This window comes from Hyperolius riggenbachi, chromosome 3 (assembly GCF_040937935.1).
Source record: "Hyperolius riggenbachi isolate aHypRig1 chromosome 3, aHypRig1.pri, whole genome shotgun sequence".
Classification (NCBI taxonomy): domain Eukaryota; kingdom Metazoa; phylum Chordata; class Amphibia; order Anura; family Hyperoliidae; genus Hyperolius; species Hyperolius riggenbachi.
Genome location: NC_090648.1, coordinates 112,607,084 through 112,623,789, shown reverse-complemented (window position 1 = coordinate 112,623,789; position 16,706 = coordinate 112,607,084). Strand labels below are relative to the sequence as shown.

Below are 16,706 nucleotides of genomic sequence, written 5' to 3'. Positions count from 1 at the left end.
CCCCTTTCTTAGGTCATCCCCATTCCCTTCTGAAGTATACGGGAACACTCCAGCCGGCACCCTTTCATTCTCGGCGCCAACATTGGGGAATGGGGGGGGGAGGGAAAAGTTGGGGGGAGAGAAAGTTGGGGGGAAAAAAAGGTTGGGGGGAAAAGTTGGAGGGAAGAAAAGGGGCCCCCAGCCCAGCCCATTAAGAACGGGGAATATATACTTTGACGTATAAGGGTGTGGGGGTGCGGTGGATGTGCAGGCAGTGCACATATGTCCAGGGGAGGGGGGGGGGGGGAAAGGGGAAACAGACGCCACCGGAACATGTATCATGTCCATGAGGCGTCACCCACCCCCCCATTTAGCATTAAGGACCATGAACGGGGGCATGGCCCCCCCCATTCTTTTGGCCACTAGGCCTATCACCATCCACAAACTAAATGCACCTACCTCACCCCAGCACATCCCCACCGGTGGTGTACCCAAAACCGTGTGCCTCAGGTCCATGGTATATTACCTTCTAAAACCGGGGGCACACTGTACGGGGGACGCTCCTAAATAGCTATACTCGCCATTCAGGACCCACTATTCCCGGGGGAGGAAGGCACGGAAAGGGAAAGGAGGGAAGGAAGAAGGGAGGGAGGACCAAACGGGGCTCCCCACCCTCCAGGGACGGGGGAAACCTGAGGAACAGGCACGCGGACACCAGGAGAGTTGAGAGTGGGGGAATCACCTCCCGTCCATCACCTAGCCCCAAATAGATGGGAGAGTCCAGCCGTTACGGATCAAGGAAGCAAGATAGCTCCAGCCTGTCATTGAGGCCTACGGGCCCCATCGCCTCCGTGCGCAGGATTACACGTGATTCACGTCGGGTCAACTCCTGGTCCCTGTTGCCTCCTCTTCTAGAGTTCGCAACATGTAGGAGTCCCGCGAATTTCAGACATTTAGCTTGGCCCCCATGAGATTCCCTAACATGTTCAATAAGGCGTGGACACCCCTTCCCGGACTTGATGGACTTGAGGTGCTCCCCCACCCTCTCCCTCAAGGGCCTAGTTGTTTTGCCCACATAAAAGAACTGACAGGGACAAAAGATGACATAAGAGACAAACTTGGTCTGGCAGGTGATAAAAGCTCTCACCTCCCACTGTATTCCCCCCATCCTAAGATTCGTGCCCTCCAACATCTGCGGACAGTATTTGCATCTCCCGCATCTGTGATTGCCCTTTGGACGTTCCTCGGTCAGCCAGTTGGTTGGTGCTACAGAGCGATACTCGCTCCGGGTCAAGATATCCCCTAGAGTCGGGGCTCTTCTGTACACTACTCGTGGGGGGTCGGGGAAGATTTTTTGGAGCACGGGATCTCTGGTTATGAGTGACCAGTTCTTTTTGATGACTTGTGACACCTTCCTGGTCATAGGGGTATAGTCAAAGGTGCAGGTGATGGAACCACCCTTCTCAGGTCTAGGTCGTCTAACCAGAAGGGTGGACCTCTCCCTCCCCCTGGCCTTCTCCCTAGCTCCCTCCAGTGCAGCCTCATCGTAGTTCCTTGCCCGTAGGCGTGAGGTAAGTTCTCCCGCCTGTGTCTCAAATGTTTCTGGGTTAGTGTTATTGCGCTTGAGACGTAGGTACTGGCCGTATGGCAGGGAAGATTTCACATGTTCAGGGTGGTAGCTGCTCCTATGCAGCAACGAATTCACGGCTGTGGGTTTCCTAAAACCCTCACATATCAACTTTGTCCCATCTGGTTTGATCAAAAGATCCAGGAAACACACCCCACCGTCATTGATCTCAGACGTGAAGCGCATATTTATCCTGTTCACATTGAGGTGTTCCATGAATTCTCCAAACTCCCCGATTGTTCCCTGCCACACGACCAGCACATCGTCCACATAACGCGACCACACCTTGATCTTCCCACGAAACGGGTTCGAAGGACTCAACACACAATCCTCCTCCCAAGCTCCTAAAAAGAGCCCGGCATAGGTACATGCCACAGAGGTCCCCATGGCCGTCCCGGAGGTCTGGCGGTACCACCTTCCATCGAATAAGAATGCGTTGTGGGTTAGGATGTACCTGAGGCATTCACACAGGTAATCCTTGTATCCCGTATCTTTATTAGTTCTATCGAGAAATCGGCGTACCGCTTTCACCCCCTCCTCGTGGGGTATACGGCTGTACAGGCTCTCCACGTCGATCGTGGCGAGCCTGTACCCCGGTCGCCACTCCGCATTCTCAACTATGTTGATCGCATCTAGGGTATCTGCCAGATAGCTGGGAACCCCCCTGAGAAGAGGGCGCAGCAGATGGTCCAAGAAGCGAGATAATCGCTCCGTTAGGGACCCACACCCCGACACTATGGGCCTGCCCGGGGGACTCTCCATAGATTTGTGTAATTTGGGAAGGTGGTACCACACAGGGTACCGGGGGGACACGGGCAACAGGTCTGTGGCCAGCCTCTGCGGCATGTACCCCAACTCGACTCCTCGTCTTAACAAAGTACGAAGAGTCGTCTGGTACTTGAAGGTAGGATTGTGGTCTAGGCGTTCATATTGATCACCGTTTTCCAACTGTCTGGCGTCTGTTTCCCCTTTCCCCCCCCCCCCTCCCCTGGACATATGTGCACTGCCTGCACATCCACCGCACCCCCACACCCTTATACGTCAAAGTATATATTCCCCGTTCTTAATGGGCTGGGCTGGGGGCCCCTTTTCTTCCCTCCAACTTTTCCCCCCAACCTTTTTTTCCCCCCAACTTTCTCTCCCCCCAACTTTTCCCTCCCCCCCCCCATTCCCCAATGTTGGCGCCGAGAATGAAAGGGTGCCGGCTGGAGTGTTCCCGTATACTTCAGAAGGGAATGGGGATGACCTAAGAAAGGGGAGGGGACTTTATAGTAAAAGCTTCAAGTAAATGGTCCGGAGGCTTGCGTCTCCCTATTCACTAACTTCCCTCACCAACTTCATAGTGATTTTAAAATGGGGTAATCAGGGTGTTTTTAAATGAGGTTTCTAATAAAATGTTTTTTATGTAAAAAGCAGGTGGAGATTTAGGCACGGTTCAGGCAGTCACATTGGCCCAGTGCGAGCGCGTCTTTTATAAGACACAAAGAAAGCACAAGTGTTTGAAGTTCCATAATGAATGGGTTAGGGCACTAATAATTGTATATTTTGGATCGATTCACGGTATGATGTTTATAATGTATGCACAGTTTAAATTCGCCATGGTGCGGCGATCTGTAATCACTGTATACGCGTGTCTTTGTTGACACAGCAACCACTTAACCAATGCCATGTCACAGGCCGGTCTCCTCCCCCCTAGCCTCGCACCTAATCACTACCCAGCACCCAGGAGCCAATGGCGTGCGTGATGGGCGGGGCTTCCGAGTGTCATCACGGAAGCCCGTACACGCCGCCATTCGCCCAAGGATACCTGCACGTGAACAAGCGCCACACCGGCGCGAAACGGCTGTCGCGCAGTCCTCCCATCCCCTGGTCACCCCCCCGCACCCGTCCACGGCACAGGTCAGATTGACATAATGCAAATGTATATGTGAACACTGTCACTGGAATATTGCCTATCCATCTGCTGATGTATTACATGGGAAAATAAATACAGTGTATCAAGGAGGCGGTGCACGGATTGTCTTGTGTGTGCTGCATATGAACCTGTGTTTGAGAAAGATCTGTCTGCACGCTTCCACACGCTAAGATCCCAGTTGCAGCAAGGATTAGGACGGGGACTGTATATTGTATATGGTGCAGCAGACCTAACAACTTCCCCCTTACTGAGTGCCGGGCCAACCAGCATCTTTTGTGTACCACTTTGAATTACTAGCCCAGAGCACCAGTCGCATTGATGCATGCTGAAGGGGGAACACCAGATGTGGAGTTACAGGAGTCAGAGAGTGATAGTGATTCCTCCCTGGACTATCCACTCATAAGCCAAGGTGTTTCGGAAGGTCGCGCTGGAGCAAGTACCATATTTGACCACGGCGTTAGTCCTGCATCAGCCAACCGGGAGGTAGTGACCAGGGTGCTGGAATTGAGGTTGGGAGGCCTTTGTGAGAGGGAGACCAAACTTTTCTGGACTGCTACTACGCTTAACAAGTACAAGGAAGCAGGATACATCGCCCGAGGCTTCAGATCCTATAGGGAGCCTTCGGAGTATCGGGAGGATAGGCAGTTTATGGAGAAGTGGGAGACGGCCCATTTGAATTACTGCAGGACCTTGCAGGATATTGTGAGAGAGCGGACTATAGCAGAACACAATAAGGTGTCAGGAGAATTGCAAGAGACCAGAGAATTGCTACAGGAGGCCACAACGGAGGAGAACTTTGACACGATAATTACAAAGATTGAAAAAAAGATCTTGCCTATACAAAACGAGCTGAAGGCGAGGAAATTGAAAAAATTCCATCGAGACCAGGACGACTTTAAGAAAGGGAAAATATTCCATTGGGGTCAGGGAGGCACTCCTAACAAGGGGGCTCCCTCCAAGAAAGGGAAGGGGTATTGGACAACAGATTCTGGGTCAGACACGGAGGACGAGAGAGGAACGAAACGCCCTAGACCCAAACAGCTTAAGAAGAAGAAGCAAAAGGGTAATCCGGACTCCAAACCCAAGCAACCAACCCCCAAACCATGTGCCTCGACCCCTTTAGGAAACGGGTCCGCCGAGGAGGCAGAAGGTGGAACAAGCCTGGAAAGGACAGTGACGTGGGACTCCCCGGTGGTGGTCAGCAACACGCAGGGGAGCAACAGTACGAAGAAAAGAAGAACCAGGGAGTAGGGGGTGGGGGGGAGGGAGATGACGTGGGGGAGTTACAGGTGGTCAACTTAACCGGAGAGACTATCCCGGAGGCATGTTTGACCCTCCTTAAAAAGGGTTTAGGCTTTTCACCCACCAGGGACTTTGATTTTGTGGACTTTTTCATAGACCTCTACAAGACCACGAGAGTGATGATGCTCAACCAGATACACAGCAGTGGGGGCACGGGACTCCGAGGACAGGATGATGGAGGCCCCTCGATGACGGCTAGCCCAGATTCCACACTAGGGTTCAGTCCCATGGTGGACTGGGATCAGGCTGAGATGGAGGCACTCCGGATACTGGAGGAGCTGTGGGAGGAGGGTGGTGACTGTTCTATGGATGAGGGGAGCCTTCCCAGCCTCAATTTGGGTCTGGGTAATCCTGGGGCCTTCCGAGCGTGTAGGTCCACGCGGGCGGTGCAGATCCCCCCTGGTTCGCCGATAGATCAATTTTTCCACCAGGTCTCGGATGAGATGAGGGCCCTTTGTTATGACAGGGCTCCTGATAATCTGAGTAGCACAGAGAGAAGGGCCATGAGATGGCTACAGCAACGCCGGGACCTGGTGGTGAAACAGGCGGACAAGGGGGGGAATGTTGTGATTATGTCGGGTGGGGCCTACACGAGGGAGGCCTACAGACAGTTGGAAAACGGTGATCAATATGAACGCCTAGACCACAATCCTACCTTCAAGTACCAGACGACTCTTCGTACTTTGTTAAGACGAGGAGTCGAGTTGGGGTACATGCCGCAGAGGCTGGCCACAGACCTGTTGCCCGTGTCCCCCCGGTACCCTGTGTGGTACCACCTTCCCAAATTACACAAATCTATGGAGAGTCCCCCGGGCAGGCCCATAGTGTCGGGGTGTGGGTCCCTAACGGAGCGATTATCTCGCTTCTTGGACCATCTGCTGCGCCCTCTTCTCAGGGGGGTTCCCAGCTATCTGGCAGATACCCTAGATGCGATCAACATAGTTGAGAATGCGGAGTGGCGACCGGGGTACAGGCTCGCCACGATCGACGTGGAGAGCCTGTACAGCCGTATACCCCACGAGGAGGGGGTGAAAGCGGTACGCCGATTTCTCGATAGAACTAATAAAGATACGGGATACAAGGATTACCTGTGTGAATGCCTCAGGTACATCCTAACCCACAACGCATTCTTATTCGATGGAAGGTGGTACCGCCAGACCTCCGGGACGGCCATGGGGACCTCTGTGGCATGTACCTATGCCGGGCTCTTTTTAGGAGCTTGGGAGGAGGATTGTGTGTTGAGTCCTTCGAACCCGTTTCGTGGGAAGATCAAGGTGTGGTCGCGTTATGTGGACGATGTGCTGGTCGTGTGGCAGGGAACAATCGGGGAGTTTGGAGAATTCATGGAACACCTCAATGTGAACAGGATAAATATGCGCTTCACGTCTGAGATCAATGACGGTGGGGTGTGTTTCCTGGATCTTTTGATCAAACCAGATGGGACAAAGTTGATATGTGAGGGTTTTAGGAAACCCACAGCCGTGAATTCGTTGCTGCATAGGAGCAGCTACCACCCTGAACATGTGAAATCTTCCCTGCCATACGGCCAGTACCTACGTCTCAAGCGCAATAACACTAACCCAGAAACATTTGAGACACAGGCGGGAGAACTTACCTCACGCCTACGGGCAAGGAACTACGATGAGGCTGCACTGGAGGGAGCTAGGGAGAAGGCCAGGGGGAGGGAGAGGTCCACCCTTCTGGTTAGACGACCTAGACCTGAGAAGGGTGGTTCCATCACCTGCACCTTTGACTATACCCCTATGACCAGGAAGGTGTCACAAGTCATCAAAAAGAACTGGTCACTCATAACCAGAGATCCCGTGCTCCAAAAAATCTTCCCCGACCCCCCACGAGTAGTGTACAGAAGAGCCCCGACTCTAGGGGATATCTTGACCCGGAGCGAGTATCGCTCTGTAGCACCAACCAACTGGCTGACCGAGGAACGTCCAAAGGGCAATCACAGATGCGGGAGATGCAAATACTGTCCGCAGATGTTGGAGGGCACGAATCTTAGGATGGGGGGAATACAGTGGGAGGTGAGAGCTTTTATCACCTGCCAGACCAAGTTTGTCTCTTATGTCATCTTTTGTCCCTGTCAGTTCTTTTATGTGGGCAAAACAACTAGGCCCTTGAGGGAGAGGGTGGGGGAGCACCTCAAGTCCATCAAGTCCGGGAAGGGGTGTCCACGCCTTATTGAACATGTTAGGGAATCTCATGGGGGCCAAGCTAAATGTCTGAAATTCGCGGGACTCCTACATGTTGCGAACTCTAGAAGAGGAGGCAACAGGGACCAGGAGTTGACCCGACGTGAATCACGTGTAATCCTGCGCACGGAGGCGATGGGGCCCGTAGGCCTCAATGACAGGCTGGAGCTATCTTGCTTCCTTGATCCGTAACGGCTGGACTCTCCCATCTATTTGGGGCTAGGTGATGGACGGGAGGTGATTCCCCCACTCTCAACTCTCCTGGTGTCCGCGTGCCTGTTCCTCAGGTTTCCCCCGTCCCTGGAGGGTGGGGAGCCCCGTTTGGTCCTCCCTCCCTTCTTCCTTCCCTCCTTTCCCTTTCCCTGCCTTCCTCCCCCGGGAATAGTGGGTCCTGAATGGCGAGTATAGCTATTTAGGAGCGTCCCCCGTACAGTGTGCCCCCGGTTTTAGAAGGTAATATACCATGGACCTGAGGCACACGGTTTTGGGTACACCACCGGTGGGGATGTGCTGGGGTGAGGTAGGTGCATTTAGTTTGTGGATGGTGATAGGCCTAGTGGCCAAAAGAATGGGGGGGGCCATGCCCCCGTTCATGGTCCTTAATGCTAAATGGGGGGGTGGGTGACGCCTCATGGACATGATACATGTTCCGGTGGCGTCTGTTTCCCCTTTCCCCCCCCCCCCCCTCCCCTGGACATATGTGCACTGCCTGCACATCCACCGCACCCCCACACCCTTATACGTCAAAGTATATATTCCCCGTTCTTAATGGGCTGGGCTGGGGGCCCCTTTTCTTCCCTCCAACTTTTCCCCCCAACCTTTTTTTCCCCCCAACTTTCTCTCCCCCCAACTTTTCCCTCCCCCCCCCATTCCCCAATGTTGGCGCCGAGAATGAAAGGGTGCCGGCTGGAGTGTTCCCGTATACTTCAGAAGGGAATGGGGATGACCTAAGAAAGGGGAGGGGACTTTATAGTAAAAGCTTCAAGTAAATGGTCCGGAGGCTTGCGTCTCCCTATTCACTAACTTCCCTCACCAACTTCATAGTGATTTTAAAATGGGGTAATCAGGGTGTTTTTAAATGAGGTTTCTAATAAAATGTTTTTTATGTAAAAAGCAGGTGGAGATTTAGGCACGGTTCAGGCAGTCACATTGGCCCAGTGCGAGCGCGTCTTTTATAAGACACAAAGAAAGCACAAGTGTTTGAAGTTCCATAATGAATGGGTTAGGGCACTAATAATTGTATATTTTGGATCGATTCACGGTATGATGTTTATAATGTATGCACAGTTTAAATTCGCCATGTTGCGGCGATCTGTAATCACTGTATACGCGTGTCTTTGTTGACACAGCAACCACTTAACCAATGCCATGTCACAGGCCGGTCTCCTCCCCCCTAGCCTCGCACCTAATCACTACCCAGCACCCAGGAGCCAATGGCGTGCGTGATGGGCGGGGCTTCCGAGTGTCATCACGGAAGCCCGTACACGCCGCCATTCGCCCAAGGATACCTGCACGTGAACAAGCGCCACACCGGCGCGAAACGGCTGTCGCGCAGTCCTCCCATCCCCTGGTCACCCCCCCGCACCCGTCCACGGCACAGGTCAGATTGACATAATGCAAATGTATATGTGAACACTGTCACTGGAATATTGCCTATCCATCTGCTGATGTATTACATGGGAAAATAAATACAGTGTATCAAGGAGGCGGTGCACGGATTGTCTTGTGTGTGCTACTCTGGTATAGCACCACCTGGGTTATGTTCCAAGTCATAATTATCCTGTATGCTGTTAACAGCTTACATTCAGCTTACAGCTTACATTTTTTATCCTGTAGCAATGTAGTTAGTAATAGTCACACTGTAGCCATTTTCCAACTAGATGCTCTCGCATGGCCTGCCTGCTGGATTCTGGGCAATAAAGGCAGCTCTGTGCTTTTACTTTACTTCCGAAGTACAAACTATAAAGAGAGAGGACGAGTTTTTGTTGCTAACTGCAGTTAGGAAGGATCCACTTCCATTGTATCAGGTGAAGCGTTTGCACCTTTATTTTCTATTACTTTTATATAATCAGTCAACTTGCTGTATGTTGGTGTTACATTTCCTCTTGGTTTTTTCTTAGGTGGTGCTGGTGGCATGTTTTTCGCTCTACAAGGCTGCACTAATCTCGGCATTCTGCGGTTTTTGGGCATCTCTCTGTGTGGCAATGTTGGATGTTAAAGCCTCCACTCTCCCTGCTCCTAATGAAAATGATTGTGCCTGGCTGCTGTGATTCTATCCCTCCACCCTCCATCTCATCGCTGCTCAACTCACATCTCTTTGTCCACTGGTCAGATTGTCCGTGTTTTCAATTTGCTTAGGTTTTTTTTATGTATAAAGGTATATGGTGTGTTTCCAAATAAATGGCCACCATAAACAAAAAGATGTCTCCCTGCTCTTATTCCGGTGAAAACTACATTTCAGAATATAATTCTCACACATTTTGATGTGCAAATATTTACTATGGTGTCAGTATTCCCAAATTAGATAGTTTTTCATAGAATGGTTTCACAAAATACATTTACAAAACAAGCATAGGTATACGTAACAGTTTAAAGTGTAACTGTCGGGCATAAAATCAAAAATCAATTCTTTATTTTTATCTCGTAAACAAGAAATAAAGATGCTAATCAGGCAATCCAAAAGTTTAAATCACTATTACTTTTCTTGTTGATAAATGATCATTCCCCAGTTTACCTGAGTCTTATTTGGTACACACAAAATTTGGTACGCACAAAGGAAGTTGCAGGGCATGCTATGTTGTCATCTTTTGCTTCTCTACTTCTACTTCTCTACTAGAGAAGCAAAAAAGGACAACCCAGCATGCCCTGCAACTTCCTTTTTGTGTACCACATTTTTGTGTGCACCAAATAAGAGTCAGGTAAACTGGGGAATGATCATTTATCAACAAGAAAAGTAATAGTGATTTTTACTTTTGAATTGCCTGGTTAGCATCCATATTACTTCTTTACCAGATAAAAATAAAGAATTGATTTTTTATTTTATGCCCGACAGTTACACTTCAAGGAACTTATACGAATGGTAGAAAATTAATTCTCAACATTTTATTGGTATGTACCCCCTTTAAAACCCTGTACTCATCAAGTACCCCCTAGCATAGTAAACATTATCACAAGTACTCCTTGACAAATATATATTTAATCGTAGTACATGATAATTGGTTCTAAACTATTTCCAAGCATTTACTATTGCTTTGAATTAGCTAAAATACTAATTTGGTGTTGTTTAAATAAGAGTTATCATTTTTTAAAACTCTAAATTTGTTATTCTTGGTTAAGTATACCAAGCCCAAGTACCCCCTGGAACCATCAGAAGTACCCCTGGGGTACGCGTACCACATGCACTTCCTGTTCAGTCCTTTGTTGAAAAGCAAGGCTATCAGCTGGCATTTGTCTGCTTCTGCTTTTGATCAATTATTAACTAGATAATTAGCTAGATATCTCTATGATCAAATCTAATGCTTGCCCATACATTGTACATCGATTTCACATAGATTTCACCATGGCCAGGGATCAGAAATTGAATGCCGTTACCCCTGTACACCTGATCAAGCCCTTGCGACCAAGATCAAAAGATTGATTGGGTGACCGTGCTGTGGCATCAATTCTCCTCCAGCTCAATAAAATTATTGAATTGAAAAGTCGATTGACCCACAAAATCAAGTTATGTATGGTAACAGGGAGAAAGATGTGCCCAAAAGTAGATAGGATTCACATCCTCAAACCAGTACCAGCTGTATCTCTAAGCCCAGCATCATAAAGTGCTCGATGCTCGGCTTAACGATACAACTGGCACTGATTTTTGGCCTGAGGAAGTTAGTTCTATGTACTTATGAAATGCGTTGCTGTAGAGTACGTTAAAAATTCTTTGCCACCTCTCATCCATTTAATTTATTGGTTTTACTTACTTATTACCACACTCTATTGTAATTCACCATGTGGGCTCCCACTGTCTGTGTTTTTTTTTGTTTTGTTTTTTTTTGACAATACAGTTCTACTGTATCACACCTACCAAGTCAAGTATGGGCACCCTTACAGGAAAGAAAAGCATCTTAGTTACAGGATACTTAATTACATACAGGCTTGGTTTAAAGGTTCAGTGGTCCTTTCATAGTGCTGCCATTAAAAGTGAATGTCTGATCAAAACTTCTTGCTCATTTGGACATAACAGAAAAGGTTTAGTGGCACAATCAGAAGGAAAATATTATTTCGGACAGGGTCAAAGACAGACACTCAGAGAGCTGCAACCAGAAGGGGCACTTAATAGGACATCCAGCAGTGTCTTGCACAAAGACTGCTTACTGAATAGCTACTAGCTTACTGAACAGCAGGCTTCTGGCTATCCAGCCACTGTGTTCTTCAAAGTCTCCCAGTTAGGGAGCACCACAATAAATCATGCTCATTATATCTGATAATGGTGGGGTTGTAGCCAGAGGCATAACTACAAATTAAGGGTCCTTCCAGCTAAACTTGGAAAGGACCCCCGAATGTTCCCACCCGTTGCCTTGGTGACTCTCACAGCCTGGGGGCGCATCTTACAAGGGTCATAAAACAAGAGATGCCATCATCACCTTCACACCCCTAATGTGTAGCCATAAAAAAACGATATGGGAAGCTCCATGAAGATGATCCCCCCCCCCCCCCCCCAATCAACTGAAATAAAAATGTAATCACAGAAATTTGTATTGGAGGAAGGGAAGGTTAGTACCACCCCTCCAGCTTCCCTGCAGTTCTGGGATCCCCTGTGGTCTCAGGTTGCCCCTTATAGTTGTACCCCTGGTTGTGGCTCTGTAAACTGTCAAAGTGAAAAGTAGAGGGCCTTCTCTGTCACTGAAGAATAAAGTTGAATGCCCCTTTATGAGCACTAACGACCAGAATTGAGCATAGCCAATATTAATAGCATTCATGGTGATAAGTGAATTCAAACAGTGTGTAGAAGTCAACTTGAGGGCAGAATATTGAGCATTGATGCCCTTGTCACTACAATACAGCTTGCTTCTTCCTCTCTCTGGATTTAGTCAGTGAGTGGGCTTATTTGGTATAACCATGTCCCTTTACATTGTTTAGTAGCAAACCAGAAAATGATTGTAGAAGGGGTCTGTTTGATAGTTATGTTTTTGTGGCAATACTACAAGTAAGCAGAAATGTTTCCCCTTATTTGGACCACTTATGGAAGTTTCTATAACTGGATTCCGTGCTATAAACAAAATTATTTTCGGTGAACTACTTCGTAAAACTATTCAGAAATATTCAGGAAGAAAACTAAGGACGCGATGAGAGTTGAGTCATGGAAGGTTCGGTTGCCACCCACTGGTGTGACAGTGACAGTGCGCGAGAGTTTTGATTCAGCACAAGCAGGGAGTTTGCGTTCCAGCCAAAAATACGAGGATGGGATAAACTAACATTATGATGCTCTGAAATTTTGACAAGTGAAGAAAGCTGAACTCTGACTGGGGAAACACAGAATAACAGCGCTTCACAAAGATATTGACAGTAATAGCAGAAAATAACTAAATTGAATAACAATTTCAGATATTTTCCATTAATCCTCCTATCAGGAAAGATTTCCAATAGAGTACTTCATGACATATTACATTAAGTTTGATAAGCCTGGGAACCTCTTTCTTCATATGTTACTGGCTGCAGATAAAGACACCCTCTTAGCCATGTTGCGGTTTTAGTTTGGAATATGATGATGGCAGTTAGTATGTGAAGGTGAACTTACACTTAAAGTAAACCTGAGAAAAGGATAAAAGAAGTTTTATACATACCTGGGGCTTCCTCTACCCCCCTTCATGCTGATTGGTCCTGCGCCATCCTCCTCCCCCGCCTCATTCCTATGCAATCTGGACAGTAACTTCATGAGTTGGGGCTTACTGCACATACGCGGTCCAGTTCTGCACAATGTTACTTTGCGTGATAAGCGAAGATTTGTGAGCGATCATGTGCCCTTTTCACGTGAAAAGCGCATGTGATCGCGTGCAAACCTTCGCTTATCTCACGACGTAACACTGCTCACGCACAAACCTTTGCGCATGGCAGCTCCCGGGATAACTGCTGTGATAGCAGTTATCACACTTTAGTGAATGAAGCCCATAGTGTGAAGTGGCCCTAATGCTGGTAGGGAGAGACACTTTGTACATACACAGAGCACAATATCAGGGGAAGCTGGGCAGATAAAGGTGGTTTAGATGTCATAGAAAAAAAGAATGGAAATGCTGGCACTACAGCTATAATCCTCTATGCGGGGAGGGGGAGAGGTTGGTGGAAACACAGATGACCCGATTGTTATGCAAATTTTTCAGCGTGCTCAGGCTGCAGGCAGTTTAAATTGATCTATATACAAGGAGAGAGAAAGCACCGGCACTGCTGTCATTTGCTTCATTCAAAACTTCCATGAAACATTACATTGCTGCATATGTGCATACATATTAACAATTCATCTACACATACCGGAAAAGACTGTGCAAAGATGTGGTGGGTGCAGGGGGTGAAGAGCCTTACAGCCATTTCACGCTGGTGCGCTTCTAGGGAGGCTGCCAGATAAAGGTGGAAAGCACTCTTCGCCCTGGATGCTATCTGCATGGAGTTTGCATTTTCTCCCCGTGTTTATGTGGGCTTCCTCTGGGTTCCCCATTTCCCTCCCACAGTTAAAAAATGTACAGAAAGGCTAATTGGTCCCCAAAACAATTGGCAAAAAGCAGATCTGGATTTCTGGAAAGGCCACAAAGGCCCAGACCTTGGGCAGCTGCATCCCAAGGGGGCGCCTGAACATAAAGGAGTAGTTGCTACATATGAAAGAAGTGGCTGAAAATGGGGAGCAACATATGGAAAAGAAAGATACTGGTGTCCAAGGGAGATGTTCATAAAAGAGAGGGGCTACACTAAATGCACATGGAAGAGGGGGCTGCACATGGAATGGGATGGGCACTGCTGCACATGGATGATACACATGGAAGAGGGGGCTGCACATGGAATGGGATGGGCACTGCTGCACATGGATGATACACATGGAAGAGAGGGCTACACATGTAATGGGAGGGGCACTGCTGCACATGGATGATACACATGGAAGAGGGGGCTGTACATGTAATGGGATGGGCACTGCTGCACATGGATGATACACATGGAAGAGAGGGCTACACATGGAATGGGAGGGGCACTGATGTACATGGATGATACACATGGAAGAGGGGGCTGCACATGAAATGGGAGGGGCACTGATGTACATGGATGATACACATGGAAGAGGGGGCTGCACATGGAATGGGAGGGACGCTGCTGTACATGGATGATACACATAGAAGAGGGGGCTGCACATGGAATGGGATGGGCACTGCTGCACATGGATGATACACATGGAAGAGGGGGCTGCACATGGAATGGGATGGGCACTGCTGTACATGGATGATACACATGGAAGAGGGGGCTGCACATGGAATGGGATGGGTACTGCTGCACATGGATGATACACATGGAAGAGGGGGCTGCACATGGAATGGGATGGGCACTGCTGTACATGGATGATACACATGGAAGAGGGGGCTGCACATGGAATGGGAGGGGCACTGCTGTACATGGATGATACACATGGAAGAGGGGGCTGCACATGGAATGGGAGGGACGCTGCTGTACATGGATGATACACATAGAAGAGGGGGCTGCACATGGAATGGGAGGGGCACTGATGTACATGGATGATACACATGGAAGAGGGGGCTGCACATGAAATGGGAGGGGCACTGATGTACATGGATGATACACATGGAAGAGGGGGCTGCACATGGAATGGGAGGGGCACTGCTGTACATGGATGATACACATGGAAGAGGGGGCTGCACATGGAATGGGATGGGCGCTGCTGCACATGGATGATACACATGGAAGAGGGGGCTGCACATGGAATGGGAGGGGCACTGCTGTACATAGATGATACACATGGAAGAGGGGGCTGCACATGGAATGGGAGGGGCACTGATGTACATGGATGATACACATGGAAGAGGGGGCTGCACATGGAATGGGATGGGCGCTGCTGCACAACTCCAGGGGGTGTTATATAAATACACAATAATAATAATAATTGTCACAACTGACACTGTTAGTACTGAGGGGCGAAGAGCACTCTGCAGCAGTTTTACAGGTCAGTTTTAAAAGACAGGCGGCATTACTCTGCTAATTGCACAATTTCAGATCATTCAGATAGATAAGTACAATTCTTCTACAGTATTGAAAAATCTAACAGAAATGATATAACAGATGGATGACACTCTATAGTCTCCTCAGCACTTCACAGTGTAAAAAAAACTTTGCAGCTAAAAGTGCTAAGCTTACGTAGATAAGAACAAAACAAACAAGTATATACAGTATATAACAAGTATATGTATATGTATATATATATATGTATATATATATATATATATATATATATATATATATATATATATATATACATACACATATACATATACATACAGTATATATTTATAGCCCTACCTAGTGTGTCCACCTCCCCTCCCCTTAGGTTGTAAGGCTTTGGCAGGGTCCTCCCTTCCCTAGTGTATTCTTCCTGATCCTCTGCTCCTTTCCTATGTCTGCCTCGTACTTGTATTACTAGGCCTACCCAACCAGCCCAATATCGCAAGATCATGTACCATTGTGCCTTTATATACTGTATATTTATTGTCCAGCGACACATCATATGTTGGCGCTTTATAAATATATGTGTGTGTGTGTTGTGTGTGTGTGTGTATTTTCATTTTTTTTCTATGTATAGATTGACGTTGTTTACCATTACAAATCCGCTCTGACTTTGCATTGCTTTACAGATTCCAGCTTCTATGGAACCGGATGCTCCACCAATGGAATTATCAACATATTCGGCATTACTATTTGCGGAGGACCTGTCAGCTGCCAAGAGAATTTCTAATGCCTTTCCCTTTTCTCTCTGATGCCACTCTCTTGTTTACATTGCCAACAGGCATTCACATGTTATTGTTTAATAATAGCTTGTATCAATGACATTTTTCTCTATTAAAATGCTTATTAAAACGCTGCGGGTTTCTTTTCCTTTGAGGGCAGTATCCCGAGAGCCACATAGGATAAAGCAGACACACATGTACATTATGTCCTCTACTACTAACACATAGACCTAGCAAGTAGCCAAGTATAAACCAAGCCTCCTGTTTTTCCTGAGAAAAGAAGTAAAACTATCTGACTGAGGGGTTTTTACCCCCTCACCTGTTAGGATGTGTGATAATGGGCCACAGTCACTAAATAGCTGTAAAACTTCTGTGCGCAGGAATTGCACTGCAATTTTACTGATACATACACCTACTATGTAGCGCCCATTGTGCAATAAGTGCAGCCCGTGATATCCAGGTAACATCTACACTGCTAAGGTAATGAGCAATGGATGCATTATGTGTATAACGCAAGCTATGCAAATTACATAACGTACATTCAGAAGTTTGTGTTATGCCCAGAAAAAAAATGTTGTGCACTGTGTACAAACATTATTTTTACTGCTGTTTAACAAATATACCATAAAGGGGCATAATCACAAAAAGATGGTGAAAGGACTGTGCGCAGGCATGCTAGTAATGTAGCTCGCATCACA

The 16,706-nt window shown here is 47.8% G+C and overlaps 1 protein-coding gene across 2 annotated transcripts in view; it reads left to right on the top strand.

The window, feature by feature from the left end:
• Positions 1-16,062, top strand: part of LOC137561113 (gastrokine-1-like) — a 30,647-nt gene extending 14,585 nt beyond the window's left edge. The window contains exon 6 of one of the 2 annotated variants that reach the window (XM_068272369.1): positions 15,916-16,062. In XM_068272369.1, coding sequence (XP_068128470.1) covers positions 15,916-16,016 — 101 coding nt within the window. In that variant the 3' untranslated portion in view covers positions 16,017-16,062. Of the gene's footprint in view, positions 1-9,150; positions 9,451-15,915 lie in introns of those variants that run through there. The other variant, XM_068272371.1, reaches the window with a different exon arrangement.
• Positions 16,063-16,706: the final 644 nt, after the last annotated feature.